The following is a 16,297-nucleotide window of genomic DNA, read 5'->3' as shown; positions in this document are numbered from 1 at the left end:
GCAAGATTCCAAGCCGACCCTAAGGAAGCTCACCTTACGGCCGTAAAACGAATCTTGAGATATTTAGTTTATACTCCTAAGTTTGGGCTTTGGTATCCTAGGGGATCCACTTTTGATTTAATTGGTTATTCGGATGCCGATTGGGCGGGGTGTAAAATTAATAGGAAGAGCACATCGGGGACTTGCCAGTTCTTGGGAAGATCCTTGGTGTCTTGGGCTTCAAAGAAGCAAAATTTCGTAGCTCTTTCTACCGCCGAAGCCGAGTATATTGCCGCAGGCCACTGTTGCGCGCAATTGCTTTGGATGAGGCAAACCCTTAGGGACTACGGTTACAAATTAACCAAAGTTCCTCTTCTATGTGATAATGAGAGTGCAATCCGCATGGCGGATAATCCCCTTGAACATAGCCGCACTAAACACATAGCCATTCGGCATCATTTCTTAAGGGATCACCAACAAAAGGGAGATATCGAGATTGCATATATTAACACTAAAGATCAATTAGCCGATATCTTTACCAAGCCACTTGATGAACAAACTTTTAACAAACTTAGGCATGAGCTAAATATTCTTGATTCTAGGAATTTCTTTTGATGTCTTGCATGCATAGCTCATAAGTATACCTTTGATCATGTCTCTTTTATATATGCTATGACTAATGTGTTTTCAAGTCTATTTCAAACCAAGTCATAGGTGTATTGAAAGGGAATTGGAGTCTTCGGCGAAAACAAAGGCTTCCACTCTGTAACTCATCCTTCGTCGTCGCTCCGAGCAACTCTCCGTCTTTGGTATAATCTTCACTCATATGTTTTATTTGCCAAAGGGGAGAAAGTAGTTTTAACAAAGGGCTTATATTTCACTCAAGTATCCGTTTTTGGCGATTCATGCCAAAGGGGGAGAAAGTATTAGCCCAAAGCAAAAGGACCGCACCACCACCTAATTTTAAAAACTAATGATTTTCAATTGGTAAATTTCAAATTGGTACCTTATTGTGTTCAAAAAGGGGGAGAAAGTAGTATTTTCAAAATCGATATCTTAAAACCCTCTTGAACATGAAGAGGAGGATTTCATTAAGGGGGAGTTTTGTTTAGTCAAAGGAAAAGCATTTGAAACAGGGGGAGAAAATTTCAAATCTTGAAAATGCTTCGCAAAATCTTATTCATTTACCTTTGACTATTTGCAAAAGGACTTTGAAAAGAATTTACAAAAGAATTTGCAAAAACAAAACATGTGGTGCAAGTGTGGTCCAAAATGTCAAAAATCAAAGAAACAATCCATGCATATCTTATAAGTATTTATATTGGCTCAATTCTAAGTAACCTTTGCACTTACATTATGCAAACTAGTTCAATTATGCACTTCTATACTTGCTTTGGTTTGTGTTGGCATCAATCACCAAAAAGGGGGAGATTGAAAGGGAATTAGGCTTACACCTATTTCCTAATTGATTTTGGTGGTTGAATTGCCCAACACAAATAATTGGACTAACTAGTTTGCTCTAGTCTATAAGTTATACAGGTGCCAAAGGTTCACACTAAGCCAATAAAAAGACCAAGAAAAGGGTTCAACAAAGAGAGCAAGGGATAACCGAAGGCTGCCCTGGTCTGGCGCACCGGACTGTCCGGTGTGCCACCGGACAGTGTCCGGTGCACCACCGGACAGTGTCCGGTGCACCAGGGAACTCGACGCCCAACTCTTCACCTTCGGAAATTTTCAGAGGGCTCCGCTATAATTCACCGGACTATCCGGTGCACCACCGGACAGTGTCCGGTGCCCCAGAGGAGAGCGACTCTGAACTCGCCAGCTTCGGGAATCCGCTCCGCTATAATTCACCGGACATGTCCGGTGCACACCGGACTGTCCGGTGCACACCGGACTGTCCGGTGAGCCAGCGGAGCAACGACTACTTCGCGCCAACGGTCGACTGCAACGCATTAAATGCGCGCCTGTGCGCGCAGAGGAGCAGTGCACGCGCGGGTGGCACACCGGACAGTCTACAGGACTTGTCCGGTGCGCCACCGGACAGCCAGGCGGGCCCACAAGTCAGAGCTCCAACGGTCAGAACCCAACGGCCAGGTGACGTGGCTGGCGCACCGGACACTGTCCGGTGCGCCATGCGACAGTAGCCTCCACCAAACGGCTAGTTTGGTGGTTGGGGTTATAAATACCCCCAACCACCCCACATTCAAGTCATCCAAGTTTCCACCTTCCAACTACTTACAAGAGCTCTAGCATTCAATTCTAGACACACCCAAGTGATCAAATCCTCTCCCAATTCCACACAAAGCATTAGTGATTAGTGAGAGAGATTTGTTGTGTTCTTTTGAGCTCTTGCGCTTGGATTGCTTCTTTCTTTCATTCTTTCTTGCGAACAACTCAATTGTAACCGAGGCAAGAGACACCAATTGTGTGGTGGTCCTTGCGGGGAAGATTGTTCCCGTTTGATTGAGAAGAAGAAGCTCACTCGGTCCAAGGGACCGTTTGAGAGAGGGAAAGGGTTGAAAGAGACCCGGCCTTTGTGACCACCTCAACGGGGAGTAGGTTTACGAGAACCGAACCTCGGTAAAACAAATCCGCGTGTCACACTCTTTATTCGCTTGCGATTTGTTTTGCGCCCTCTCTCTCGGACTCGTTTCTATTTCTAACGCTAACCCGGCTTGTAGTTGTGATTAATTTTGTAAATTTTAGTTTCGCCCTATTCACCCCCCCTCTAGGCGACTTTCACGCACGACGGAAGGAGGCCTTCCATGGTAGGCGAGATCTCCGGACATGGTAAGCGAGATTCCTTCCATATTTGTTGAGTGTGTGAGATCCGTGGCAGCCATGGCCCTATTCCTTACCTTGTGATCCCTCTCATCCTGACTCCGCCCCCACCGCCGCGAGCGCCCGGTTCGGATCCAGCACCCCCTACACCTCCACCGGTCCTCAGGTGCCCCCGCCTCACCGCCGTTCGTCGTCACCCGTCGGCGCGACGTCGGTCCGGTACGCTGTGCCCTGCAGGGAGAAAGGAGCAGGCATTGGCAACATTCGTCCGCCACCGCCGCTTCCGTCTCTAGCGATCTCGAGACCTCCCGCGCCACCACCGACACCGAGCTCCACATCGACGGGCTTCCCCATTCCGAGCACAGCTGATTTGCTCCCCATGTCCTCTTTCTCACCACCACTGTCGTCCCCAGGTCCTCCGCAAGTGAGTTGAACCGGCGTCGGTGCCGGTGCCTGGGTCCCTCGCTTCAGCTTCCGCTTCCGGCTCCGGCCTCACTGTTGTTCCTCCCTGCAGTCCGCGGAGTTGAGCAGGTTGTGGTAGCTCGCCGAGTACGACCGTCCCAGCGGTGGTGAGTCGTGTTGGGTCTTGAAAACTGATGTTGCTGTTAGCTCCCTCCCTGCAGGTTCATCGACAAGTCTGGGACTCATGTCATCGACGGGGTCAAGATGGGAGGCAAGGACGTGGTGTGTGCGTGAAGCATCTCAAGGGCTCTAGCCTTATGTAGAGCGACGTGTAGCCCTGCTCAAGGAGCTCGCCGGCGACAGGTTCTTGGAGGATTCCACGACAAAATGGCAAGTTCTGATATTCCTCCTCTGAAATCCCAAGCCCCAGTTGATGACAGTAAAAACAGTCAAATTTTAACATCTAAGAGTTGTTGTACAAAACAATTTCCCATGCACATGAAAATTCAATCAACCAAGGATAAGTTGTAAAATCAATTAAAGTATTCCACTGATTAAAGCTTAATCTTCTTCCTGTTTCTTATTTCCTTAGAAGAATGCAATCTCTAACCTGAATACAGACGCACTCATCATGGATTGAGCCTGCCTTGCACGAGTTTCTTTGTCCCCATTGACAATCTATAAAACAATAAGAGAAACTAAGTGTTAAGTCATGGTGTGTGTGCTGTGGAAAAGAACAACCCACATACACTTAATTACATATTTGTTTAGAAGTACATTTGTAATTGTATCAGAACCAAACAGCTATGCAGTTTTGTTTGAATGGATTGTGTAGCATTAGAATTATCCTATTCCTTGCTATGAGAACTTATGCAGACTGTACACAAAGTCACAAAATATATTTAATTAAAATGCAAATACTGCTCGACAGGTTTCATGACAAGTGAAATTGTGTGAAACAAAGTACAGAGGAAATGGACTGAAAAGTGAGGCATCTTCATGAAAAGTGTGGAACCTATTAAACATACTAAAACCCTATATTGTCTTTTAGATGCAAGCTTTTAACAAAAACGTCTTCTATTGGCCCCTGCCAAGTGATGATGCCTCCCTGGTGCTGCAGTGTTGTGCATCACTGGCGCTATTGGGCACTAGCTAGCCAACCAGAAATAGACATCATTCCCTTTTGTTCTGTCATCACATCTTAGGAGCTGGATATTGATTACTATCTTCATGTGATGACAGCTGGGTATGATCTTATGTCTGATAGATACCACTTGAGGCAAGTTTTAGTGGTTCTTTGGTTCAATTAAGATGGTAATAACTCATAGTTTTAGTGGTTATGATACAATGATTTCAGGCCCTTAACAAGATGATAACTCACAGTTCTGCACCTAGAAATAATGTGTTTGTGGGATTTGGAGTGCGGCTGGCGGGCGGGCGCGGCGATAGGTCAGCTGGCGGGCGGGCGGGTGCGGCATGCAAGGAGCGGATGGGTCCAGGATGCGTGGAGCGCGATTGGGCATCGGGTCGGTGCACGTTAAAACATAATGCAAATCTGAGTAAACAATTTATCTTATAAGCATACTAACTTGGACCCTATTGATTCGAACCTTAGACGCCTATATTGGTTTCTCGATTTATAAATCATTTGGAAATTCTCGATTTATAACCGAGGAAATGGTTTCTTAGCAAGCTGATAGAGATGTATATTGGTTGCTCCAGAATATTTTTCTTACAGCTGCATATCAGTTGCATTGTGACATGTTGGCAGGATATCAGTTTTCCCTTCAACTTGGCTCTCGTTTGCTTTCTATGTGATTATTGTATATCCATTCCTGTGATGAACATTTTAGTAATCTGAGTGCCCATTCAGTTGGTGCTCCTTCCTCATCACTTTGATGGGAGATTGAAGGAACCAATATACGTGAGTACACTGTAGGTCATATTGATTGCTCTTAAAATTCAAGACCTTTATATTTTTTCGCTATAAAAATTTCTTGTGTTTTGTTTTTTGGGGAGGGAGGGGGACCCTGTAGTTTAAAGTTTAAACAAATCTTTTGGTGCTTATTTTGGTCATGTAGTATACCTCAAAGATGACTTTCTTGATTAAAGTGTGCCCTATAATCTATATGTATAGTCAGGCCGCATGTGTGCAATTAGGTGCCTGATCATTTGCCTACTTTTTTTCTGTTATGTTTGTCAATAACAGCATTAGAAAGACCTAAAAATATGACTTCCTTTTCTCTTGTTCTCACATAACTGAACTGTTCTGTTAAACTTTTATTCTGGCATAGAAATGCAAAGGTTATATATCGAATTTGATATTTGTCGAAAGACTTTGGCTTTATCACATCTTGTAAAATTATCACTTTTCTTTGGACTACTTGCTATCTGGTTTAGAAGATCCTTTTACCTTGCAAGAGCTGCACATGCACTACTGTGTAGTGACTACAAACTGGTGAATCAACAAAATCTACCACTTGAAGGTTCAGATATTAGTTCTGTCAATGAATCCATTTGTGCATGAACTCACTACATATTGTGATTATAAATATGTAACCATGCGTGTAATGATTCTTGGCTTCTTGATTTATGTTTTGCATTTGTGTCCTGAATTACAATGACTGGTTTTGATTCAACTTATCATGCTCTACTAATACTTTGATATAGGTTGTGACAGCGAGCAGGGGGTGAGGGAGCGAACAGAGTGGTTGTCCCCTCATTCGAGATGTAAAGTCGGCCCTCTCCTCCTTACCTCAATGTATTGCTCGTAAGTTTTATAACTCAGAAGAATCATGCTAAATAGCCCAATGATGATACATGTAAACTATTTTCTTGTCGTGAACCTTGAAGCCAGGATGGAAAGACCTCTTCGAATTATAAATCTCAACCTAATTTGAGCTTGAGTCTGATGACATGTTTTGCACCGCAGGATTATCTCCTAAAATCTGCATTTTTATTTTCTAACAATATGTTAAGTCTTGAGCACTTAAATTCATTTAATCTGAATTAGTTAGGTCTACACAAGATGTGAAGTTTATACAATTCCAACTAACGGTCAACGTCGTAGCTCTGATAATCAATGTAGTTGCTGCTGTCAGTTCTGGAAACGTGCTGTTGAATGTTGTTCAGGTTTGAGTTCAGCTCTGAGATCTATTGGTAGTTGCATTATTTATCATCATTTAACTTGTAAAAGCTGCAATTTCTTCAGTTTTGTGCATGTCCAGACAATATTTCTAAAAAATGTGTTTGGTGGAATTCTAATTTTTGCTCCCTTGGCTGACAGTTGCTGTGGGTTAACCTAATTATGGATACTTTGGGTGCCCTTGCATTAGCAACAGAACCACCTACAAACCATCTTATGGAGAGACCCCCAGTAGGGAGAAGGTAGTGAATCACCATCTATCTTGTAGCATTGTTTAAACTGTATATGTTCGGAAATTGTACACACTACTTTCTCTAATCACAAATCCATTGGACATAGAATTAGGATTTTAGAAGCTCGATGATTTTGTTTTGCCTTCAAAGAAGTATGCTGACGTGATCATTCCTCGAGGTGGTGATAACCGTGTAACAGTTGATCTGATTGTTCAACACATCCGTACAAAACTTGGTCAGCATGACTTGTGCAAAATCTATCCAAATGTTCATGTTGTTCAATCAACTTTTCAGGTAAATCTAGAAATCTTTATCAATGGTTTCTTATTTTGCCAATTTTGTAATTTCTTGCCTTTTGTAATGATGAATTTGACAGATCCGAGGAATGCATACTCTTATCCGTGATAGGGACATCACCACACCTGACTTTGTATTTTATTCAGATCGATTGATCCGTTTGGTACTACTTTATTTCATTGTCTTTATTTCCCTTCTCAACTTCAAGGCCGAGATTTAATTCATTTAGTTGATTTATGGATTTGTTGTTTAAGGTAGTGGAGCATGGCCTTGGACATTTGCCATTTACAGAAAAGCAGGTTATTACCCCAACAGGTATTTTGCAAGTGGCACCTTATATCTTGTAGCTGCTTAGCTGTGCACCTTATGAGTATTTTTCCCCTATTTTGTTCCATCCAGAATGTTTGACTTGCAGGTTTAGGTTCCGAGGAATATCTTCTGTAACTGTCTAGAATAAGTTAATACTTTGTGCCATCTTGTTGCTGAGAAACTTAGCCACCTCAACAGTAATGGATATTGTGCCACAATGTTATGTAGCAAGCTGACTTTCATTCTTGTTTCCTGATAACATCAGTACCTCATTGAAATGGCAATATGTGGCTGGCTATAAAACAAGTATCTAGATAAGGTTTGATTTTATTATGTTTGAAATATCTTTGGAAAGGCAAAGTAAAAAAACTTATTGATGATCCTTCTCATTTCAGACAGTTTTATCTCTTCTTTTTGTCATTTTTTGCTTAGGTGTATCTTTACATTGAGAATTAAAAATACTATGCTTGTGGTTGAACATTATCTCATGTCATGTTTGTCTGGGTTCAGGATCTGTTTATATGGGAGTTGACTTCTGTAAGAAGCTCTATGGAGTCTCTATTGTGCGAAGGTATGCAAAATAAAGTTGTTGTCTACACAAACACACAAGCACAAACATTTGAGGAAGCAGGGATCTTAATGATGGACAGTTGGACACACTCTGAATTAACTATGGCTCATGATAGATGTTAAACAAGAATGTACAGGAAGATTTGTTATGTATAGAATTTCGCATTATGTCTTGGCATGTAGAAGCTTTTGCTTTTTGTATTTTCCATGCTCTTGCAACATAGTTTTGGAAATAAAACAGACTAACTATGTGGAACATTTCCTCCTGCTTTGTTTGTATACTCTTCTTTTATGAGTACTTCATTCCTTTTAGCATTCATACTTTACCATCATGAATCATTATGACTACTTACTCATTATTTTCTTGTTTAACTTCTGCGCAAGCAACTTGTTCTAAAATTTCATGTTATTGTTTAAAAAAATCATGTTAGGATCCTTCATATGCATCATGTCCCAAATTCCCTCCCCTGAATGTATGCATTTTTGCAGTCAATCTTGTGCACAATTTTAATATATTAATAGATGTATGGAGTGATTTTAGCTTTATTTATACCTCATCTCATTGCAATGGTGAGAGTATGGAGAACGCATTGCGTGCTTGTTGTAAAGGAATAAAAATTGGGAAAATTCTAATTCATCGTGTTGGAGACAATGGACAGCAGGTAAGCATTCAGATCTTATGATAAACAAATTCCTTAATAGGTACTCCCTTCGTCCAAAATGTAAGGTGCTTCAGCTTTGTTCTAAGTCAAATTTCTCTGTAAACAAGCCCTCAGGTCCCCGGATAGATGGTCCAGTTACCTTCATCACAAATGTAAGGTACAGTTATTGATTGGTGAATTATGGCCACCAAAATATTCATCCAAGTTAGTTGTAATTGCACTCTTAGATGTGCCTCCACTGCACCATCCACTACTACTCTGTAAGCAAGCCCTTAGGTCCCCGTATCCCATCTGTGAGTGTGGTTTTCCTTTATTTCCATACGAATTGATGCTCAGATGCTATGAATGGCGTCTTGATGATTCTTGTAGTTCCATTTTAACAGTTTGCTAACAATCTCTTGATAATCTTTGAGCTTCCATTTTTAATTACAAGATAGTTGTGCACTAATAGTCGCAACGCACTAGCATTGTACTATTATATATAAACTACCACTGTAACTTAGTGTAGCATGTGTGTGGGTGCTTGTTTTCTTTGTAGTGGCAATTAGTTTTTCTTTTTTGCTACCATGTTAGTATTTTGTAGTTGATTGTCAAGTATAAACCTATCTCTTTTGTTTGTCTAATCATTTGTGAAATAAACTTGCGACCAAAGTAGATCCACGAGATCAAGGGCTTCCTTCTCACAGCGAGGAGGAATGATGCCCATTCCGTGAAGATCAAGAGGAGCAAGGATGTTGTCAAGTTCAAGGTGCGCTGCTCCAAGTACTTGTACACCCTCTGTGTCTTTAATGTTGAGAAGACAAACAAGTTGAAGTAATCTCTTCCCCCAGGTAAGCACAACTTTAATTGACATTTGTTTCTGTCCTGGTAACATGAAAACTACATTCTGGTAGTATTGCCTTGAATCATCATCCACACCGCTGGTGGTCTATTCGATTATGTATTTTAGTTGGATTGATGCCATTTTCTTGGTTTTAAGTATCCAATCGTTTTTCCAGGTCCTTCCCCCGCGACGGCGCCGAGCCGGGCAGAGTGCTCCGTCGACCTCAAGCTCGGTGAGCTAGGCGAGTTTGAGGCAGCGGACGGCACGACCACGAAGGAGCCGGCGGCTGCAACCGCAGTGTCGTCCGCCAGCCCGATGAAGCGCCTGCACTCGGGGCCCGGCAGCGCCGGCGGGGCGCAGTGCCCGTCGTGCGCGGTGGACGGCTGCAAGGCAGACCTAAGCAAGTGTCGCGACGACCACCACCGCCACAAGGTCTGCGAGGCGCAATCCAAGACACCTGTCATCGTCGTCGCCGGCCGCGAGATGCGCTTCTGCCAGCAGTGCAGCAGGTATATTCTTCCACTCAAGCTAGCTCTTGCAGCAGCTGGTCTCATCTCTCCCTCTAGCTGGCAGTTTATTTCTCTCCTCCCTATCAGGCTAAGCTCAGCTAAGCCCACCTCCCTGCTGGTCTGCGGCATTTGACCTGCCCCCGTGCTTGATTTGTTCATTTCTATGCGCGGTGGTGCCCGGGCAATAACTTCCCTTGGTGCCTGGTTGGCTCGTTGCCACCCTCCCCGCAGCAGAGCGGCCTATAGGATGAGAGGGACGGGGGAGGAACCCAAAATTTAGAAATGACATGTAATTCAGAAATGTTGAATGTTTCGCGGCGCTCTCAAATGTTGAATGTTTTGTAGAGAGCATATATAAAGCATTCAGTTCAGTCAGATGTGTTCAATAGCTTATTAATTTTCTGTTGTTTGAATTGTTATAACAGCTTTTCATGTGTATAATATAATATCAGTGATGTATAATATATCTTAAAACTTGATTATTGCAGGATCTATCTGAACTATTCACACCTCTAAGTGACAAAGACGAAAGAGAAGTCAATGCTCTGTTGTGTAGTAGTGATGACAAATTTACTTAGCATATCCTCTGTTGTGCAGTAGTGATGACAGGTATAATATATCTGAAGAGTTGTTCCTTCTTTATAGTTTTGTTTTTAACAAAGTAAGTTTGATTAATTTTGTTAATGTAAAGTATAATACGATTTGAAATGTATAAAGGAACTCTCCCATGCAGAACGGAAATAGCTGTGGTGGTTTCTACAACGGTAGCTTTATGCAGGAGGTTAGTACGCTAGAGCTGAAGCACACTTCATGAATAAGGTATAAATTTGGTCATTCTATTCCATTCTATTTCCAAAATTGTAAGGTATTGGGTTTTTTACTTGCTTTCTAGGTTGAAGCCTTACGAACCTTGGGCGGACGGGATGTGGCCTGCGCGGAAGCCAGATGCACCCGAGGTTCCAGAAGCTCCACGCGCGACCGGTCGGAGGACGCGGATGGTACGTCGAGGGGGAAGCTAAGCTCACAGTATAACTTTCCAGCCTTAGCACGGGAATCCGATGCGCAGGTGGGAGGGAAGCTAGGAACAAGCACGCTCGGCAGAGGAAGCGGAAGGTCATATCGCGGATGGCGTTGAGGGCCAGAACGCGACGCCGGGGCTTCTTTCGTGCTTGAGCGACAGGAGCGAGGTCCATGAGATGGAGCAGGGGCGGGGTCACGGATAGTGTGGATGCCCTCGTCCACTCTTATGCTATTTTATATCTCAGAATGTGAATACTTATGTTTTCTATAATAATCATGGGTCATTTTTACTATCCTGGGAAATTTGGATCTATGTTCGCCTCAATTCCTGAACCCATCTTTGCAGCTCTATAGCTGTTTCGGACCACAATATCTGTTTCAGACCATGTTAGGTTATTATGTGTTTCTGTTGCAACGCACGGACACTCACCTAGTAATGTACATAAACTCGCTAAAGGTGGGAGCTCGTGTGAAGTGTAAGGCTTACCAAAGAGGATAGTTAAAGCTGAGCATTGCTTTTAAAGTTGGTCAAAATTTTATTAGTAGTTACTAAGTGTAAGTAGATACCAACCCAAATAAGTAATAGATCAAAATTGATAACAACACCTGTGATGCAATGCATATAACAAATTAAGTTTAGTTCCATAAATTACTCATGTGAGTGTCTGAGCCGCTCATGACCGTGAGCACAGCTGATATACCAGTTTTACACTCTGCAGAGGTTGCACATCTTTACCCACAAGTCATGTTACCCATCTGTCAAGGGGTCATGAATCTCATACACCTCTACCAACGAAGCGAGGCAGGGTATCACTACGAGGCCTTTACAAAGTTCCACTAGCTTCAGAAACTCGCTACAATTTCTAGGAAGCTCCAATGCAGGGATCCCTCCTGACCGCCATCGCAGCAAAATCAACCCAAGGACCTCCCTACACTGACCACTCTCCTACTGCCTTTGCCCCTTTCGGGTAAGGTAGTCCTCCACTAGCTTTCCTAATTAGTCAGCAAAGTGCGTCTCATACCACCCTTGTGGTAGCACTGTTTTTCTGGGTGGTTCTCCATGTTCCAATTAATAATATGATCTTATCATGAATAATAATTAAAGAATAACATAATTGGAACATGATCATAGTGAAACATTAGTTTTCCGAAACCAAGTAGAGCAATAGCAAAACTACCCAATAATTCATGTGCTTGCAAGGTGACGAATAAAAAATGCTAGGGAAACCTATTAGGTCCCATCAAATTAACCTGAGCATGTCACAGTGATTAATAGTGAGCATTATTAGGTAAAAAGGAGTGATCAAGGACACAACTTGCCTGGGACTTGAGATTCCAGGTACCAGGATGATCTTCAAGATTCTCGGACCTCACTGCTATTCGTAGCAATACAAACAAACATGGTATAGGCAGAATTAACATCACACCAAACATAAACACAAACTGCATAATAATAATCTACGCGTTGCTACGAGATCGTAGGTTCGAGAACCGCTAAATTCAGAGCTACGGTTATAAAGTTATGGTTTTCCGAAGATCCACGTGGTTAAATATAGAATAGACTAATGGGGTGTTTGGATCCCTTCGTTTTAGAGGAATTGGAATTCACTCAATAAAGTAACTTATTTAATTTGGAATTTAACATTCCACCACTTTTCAAAGTTCAGATATAAGCCTATCTCAAATTCATGGGGTGTAGGATGGAAAATGATTTTATGCATTAGTAGAATTTGTTTCTACTCTGTAACTTACATGACACACTTCGTCTCACTCCTCTATAGTAAAAATCTAGCACATAAATATCTCCGACATCTTTCTAATAATAGTATACAAATATATTTTGCATAAAACCGAATTAGCTTAATTGATATATGTCTAAATTACTATTATTAGAATGGAATTCATTTCCAATGATCCAAACAGGACGTAAGTGAAAAATTTTAACCCATATTTCATGACAAAACAAAGTTACCAGATGATAAAACAATATTATTGTGAGACTAATGCAACTAGAATGAATAAAAAGGAGTTATAATGATTTAAATATGAATTAAACAAGTTTCTGTATTTATTTTTATACAAGAAAATCCATTTTAAATATCAATTAACCATTTTCTGGTAGTCTATGGACTGTGGATACTAAATCTGAAGAGTTGAGGGGGTTCTACGTTAATTCTAGGACCTTACCGTAATGCTTTTAATATAATTCTGGACGACAGGTTGAATCTAGTGTTCTACGGGGTCCCTTTTGCAAAACGCGCCGGCCGAAGGGGAACGAGCCAAATCTGGTCGTGCGATCTAACTTCGATGGTCACGATTAGATCCAGATGTTTTTAAGCGAACCGATGTCCATAATATAATCCTGGTCGTGCGGTCGAGGATCAATGGCCCAGGGTTCAACTCAATCTGGGTCGTCCGATCAACGATCCACGTACATGTTTCAAGTGGCGAAGGGGTATTTATAGATCTATTCAGAATTGCCCGATACCGATCCGATGGCTACCACGCTCATCTAATCTCCAACGCTTGATCTCACATCAGCGGTCTACTTTCAATACACGAAGGGGTATGGGATGGTTCAATCGGGTCCACTCCTCGTGTATCCGACGGCCGTGGCCGAATCACCTTCCCACCGACTCGAGCCTGGCGGCGCCGCCCGACATCCACAACGGGCCATGGCCGACGGAGGCCCGGTTTGTATTCCAGTGCTCTGATTACCAAATTAACATGCACTACACTATGCTAGGGTTGCGACGAACGAATGGGTGACCTTACTCACCGGATTTGGCGACTACGGGACCCCGGCTACGGCGAGGTGTGGATCGCGACAAACAAGATAATCCAGTGAGCAATTCCTCGAGCCTTGTGCACCAATTGGACACAACGAGCACCCGGTTAAGTGCGGTGGGTATTGGCGAAGGTCCCTGGCTCCCCAATCGAGCACCAAGCAGTGGCATGGCGAGTAGTGCCGGTGACAGCGGTAGATCTCCTCCCACACTGCTTCTTTCTTGGCGACGAATTCCCAGTTGCGACTCACGGCAACACGAGTTGATGGTGAGATGATCATGAAGTTCGCGCATATTTACACGCCTAGGATCCGGCCACATCGTGTTTGGTTGGCAAAATCCGAGCGGATTTCACGGCTCGGTTGCGAATCCTTCGGAACCGGAGGGGAGAGGAGCTCCTGCTAGGGCGGGTCCACCAGCCATCGACTTGGAGCAGCGCAGGTGAGCGGCATCCACGTGGAAGAGGCTGACATGGGTGGCCCACATGGCGATGGCAGTGACTTCACGTGAGCGCGAGAGCGACTGACACCGCGGGTCCATGTGTCGGCGCAGTGGCGCGGGCAACGTGGACGCGGATTTGGGCCAGTTTGGGCCGAAAACAATACAGTGGCGCCCGAATTCTTTCTCTTTTCTTTTTTGTTATTTCTTTTCTATTCTATTTTCTTTTCCAAACTCAAATATTCAAATCAAATTTCTATCTTGAATTTCAAATTCCCAAACCCAATTATATAATCCAAATTCTACTATATTCAATATTTTACTCTCCTTCCATTATTTGATTCTATCCATAATAGATAGGTTCAATATAAGCTTCTTTTCTCACTTTATGTTCTAATTTATAATTTGAGGTCGAATTTATCTTATGATTCCTTACTTCGATAAAATGTATCACCTCCAATTTATAAATATGAGACCCCCATTCTTTTACTCATTTATTGGTTACATGAATGATTTAATATTCCTGATTGATTATAAAAGAAAGGGTCCCAATAATTTCCAAAGGTAAAAAAATATCTCAAACCTTATTATAAATATATTTATTTATTTATTTTATTTTTTTTCTTATGCCAATTCCGGGCTCTACAGTACTAGAGGGAACTCGGCTCACGATGTTTTAGCTGGAAGCTCAATAATGAAGATGACGGGGAGCATCCAAGAAAGGCCGGAAGTAGAGCACCACTTGCATGTAGAGAAGGCCCACTACTATCTACGAAGTTACTCGACCAGGTACTTGGCTCTCACGGGACATCCCTACGGACATCAACGAGGATTAGTAAGAACCTTGTGTGGTTCTTCATACCTCAGTAAAAGTATCGGCGTGTCAACGGGCGTATGCATCTGCATCTTATTTAACTTTTTGTATTTATATTGTTTCCTTTGGTTATATGCTTTACCTTTCCTAGCTTAGATTATAGGCTAGTTGGTACGATTGGAATCTAGGTTGTATAACTCTGTTTTATAATAAAGATAGCAACACTTTAACAAAACTTTAGCTGCACTTGCTTGCTTGGTTATCCGTATAAGTTTTATTTAAGAGATAAAATTAGAGGCCTAGTTTAGAAGAGAAAAATAGAAGTCCTAACTCACCTCCTAGGTTCCACGTTCCTTTCAGTAACTTTTGTGTGGTGAAGTGTTTTAGCTAGCAACTAACCTCTACTATACTTGTGTAGAGTGTACCAGAGTTAATGTGTGTAGCTACTATTAGGGTCACCTTTTTGCTCTAGTGCATTGTGCTTTGTAGAAGAATTTTTTTATAGGCTATTACCTTTTCTCTCGTCATCTACATCCTTACACCTAGTACTAAAAAATCTACCGATGTCACAAATACATTGCTCCTTGAATCGACTTTGGGGCTTATATGCACCTTCAACATGGATTGGGTGATGGATGATATGATATTAGTAAAAGTATTGCTCTCCGTTTAATGACTTGTCCGAGTCAGCGACGTTCATAGATTTATAGAATGTTCGGTTTGAGGAATAAGTTAGCTCATTATCTTCTCATTCCTTTTTTGTTTGGTTTGTGGAATGGAATCAATTGATCTATCATCATCTCATTTCTCATAGTTAGTTAGTTAGTATTAATATGAGGTGGTGCACACCATCCTGGATTGGAGAGCAGCGAGCATGAAAAGTGATCAAAACATGGTCTCCGCCACTCCACCAGTATGATGGGGTGATCCACTATTCCACTTAGCAAAATCATGTGCAAGTATATGATACACGTGTGGGACAAAGGGACTGACAAACAGTATTTGTGGTTTGCCAGGGAATCATCATTACGAAACAGATCAGCGCTGGTGCTAGAACAGTGGGGCAGCAGTAGTGCTGCTGGACAACCTCACCAGAACTCGATGGTGATATACATATGAAACTAAATATTGCGTGGTAAGGTAAAATGGATGTATGATAGGTTAAGGGGCTCTCTCACTTTGGGTTTAACGGCAGCTGATGTAGGACCAACGACAACCTTTGTACGTGGGCAGCGGATGCGACAGTGTAGCGGGCTTGAGAAGACAGCCAGGCATGCTGGGGAAACGTCCTCATGGCGTTGCTGCAGTATGTTACAGGCTTGACTGTTTCTGAGTGCACGGACCAAACTGGTTTTAGCCTAATTCAAGATTGGTTTGTATCAAGAGAGAAGAAAAAAGCTCAGCCCCATAAATTCAGCGAGGCGTAATCAGGGTTTTAGAATCCAGCACTTAAGGGAAAAAAAGGAAAGGAAATTGAGACTGTTACGAATTTAGGATATGACTAATTAGGGCTTTAGACTTTTGGA

General features: G+C 42.4%; 1 protein-coding gene and 1 long non-coding RNA gene across 2 annotated transcripts; both read left to right on the top strand.

Annotated features, from left to right (window-relative positions):
• Positions 1 to 6,727: 6,727 nt before the first annotated feature.
• Positions 6,728 to 9,211, top strand: LOC103627156 (uridine kinase-like protein 3). Its single transcript, XM_020538525.3, has 7 exons — positions 6,728 to 6,837; positions 6,920 to 7,003; positions 7,095 to 7,155; positions 7,660 to 7,720; positions 8,288 to 8,381; positions 8,489 to 8,538; positions 9,037 to 9,211. Exons 2-7 carry the CDS (start codon positions 6,929 to 6,931, stop codon positions 9,092 to 9,094), a joined length of 399 nt encoding a protein of 132 aa, XP_020394114.1. The 5' UTR covers positions 6,728 to 6,837; positions 6,920 to 6,928; the 3' UTR covers positions 9,095 to 9,211.
• Positions 9,212 to 10,118: 907 nt separating this feature from the next.
• LOC109939957 (uncharacterized) lies at positions 10,119 to 11,035 on the top strand. Its single transcript, XR_002262413.3, has 3 exons — positions 10,119 to 10,322; positions 10,447 to 10,532; positions 10,606 to 11,035. It is a non-coding gene; the product is annotated as an uncharacterized lncRNA (long non-coding RNA).
• Positions 11,036 to 16,297: the final 5,262 nt, after the last annotated feature.

Source organism: Zea mays, chromosome 5, assembly GCF_902167145.1.
Source record: "Zea mays cultivar B73 chromosome 5, Zm-B73-REFERENCE-NAM-5.0, whole genome shotgun sequence".
Taxonomy (NCBI): domain Eukaryota; kingdom Viridiplantae; phylum Streptophyta; class Magnoliopsida; order Poales; family Poaceae; genus Zea; species Zea mays.
The sequence above is the reverse complement of the archived record's forward strand: the minus strand, read 5'-3'. Positions and strand labels throughout refer to the sequence as shown.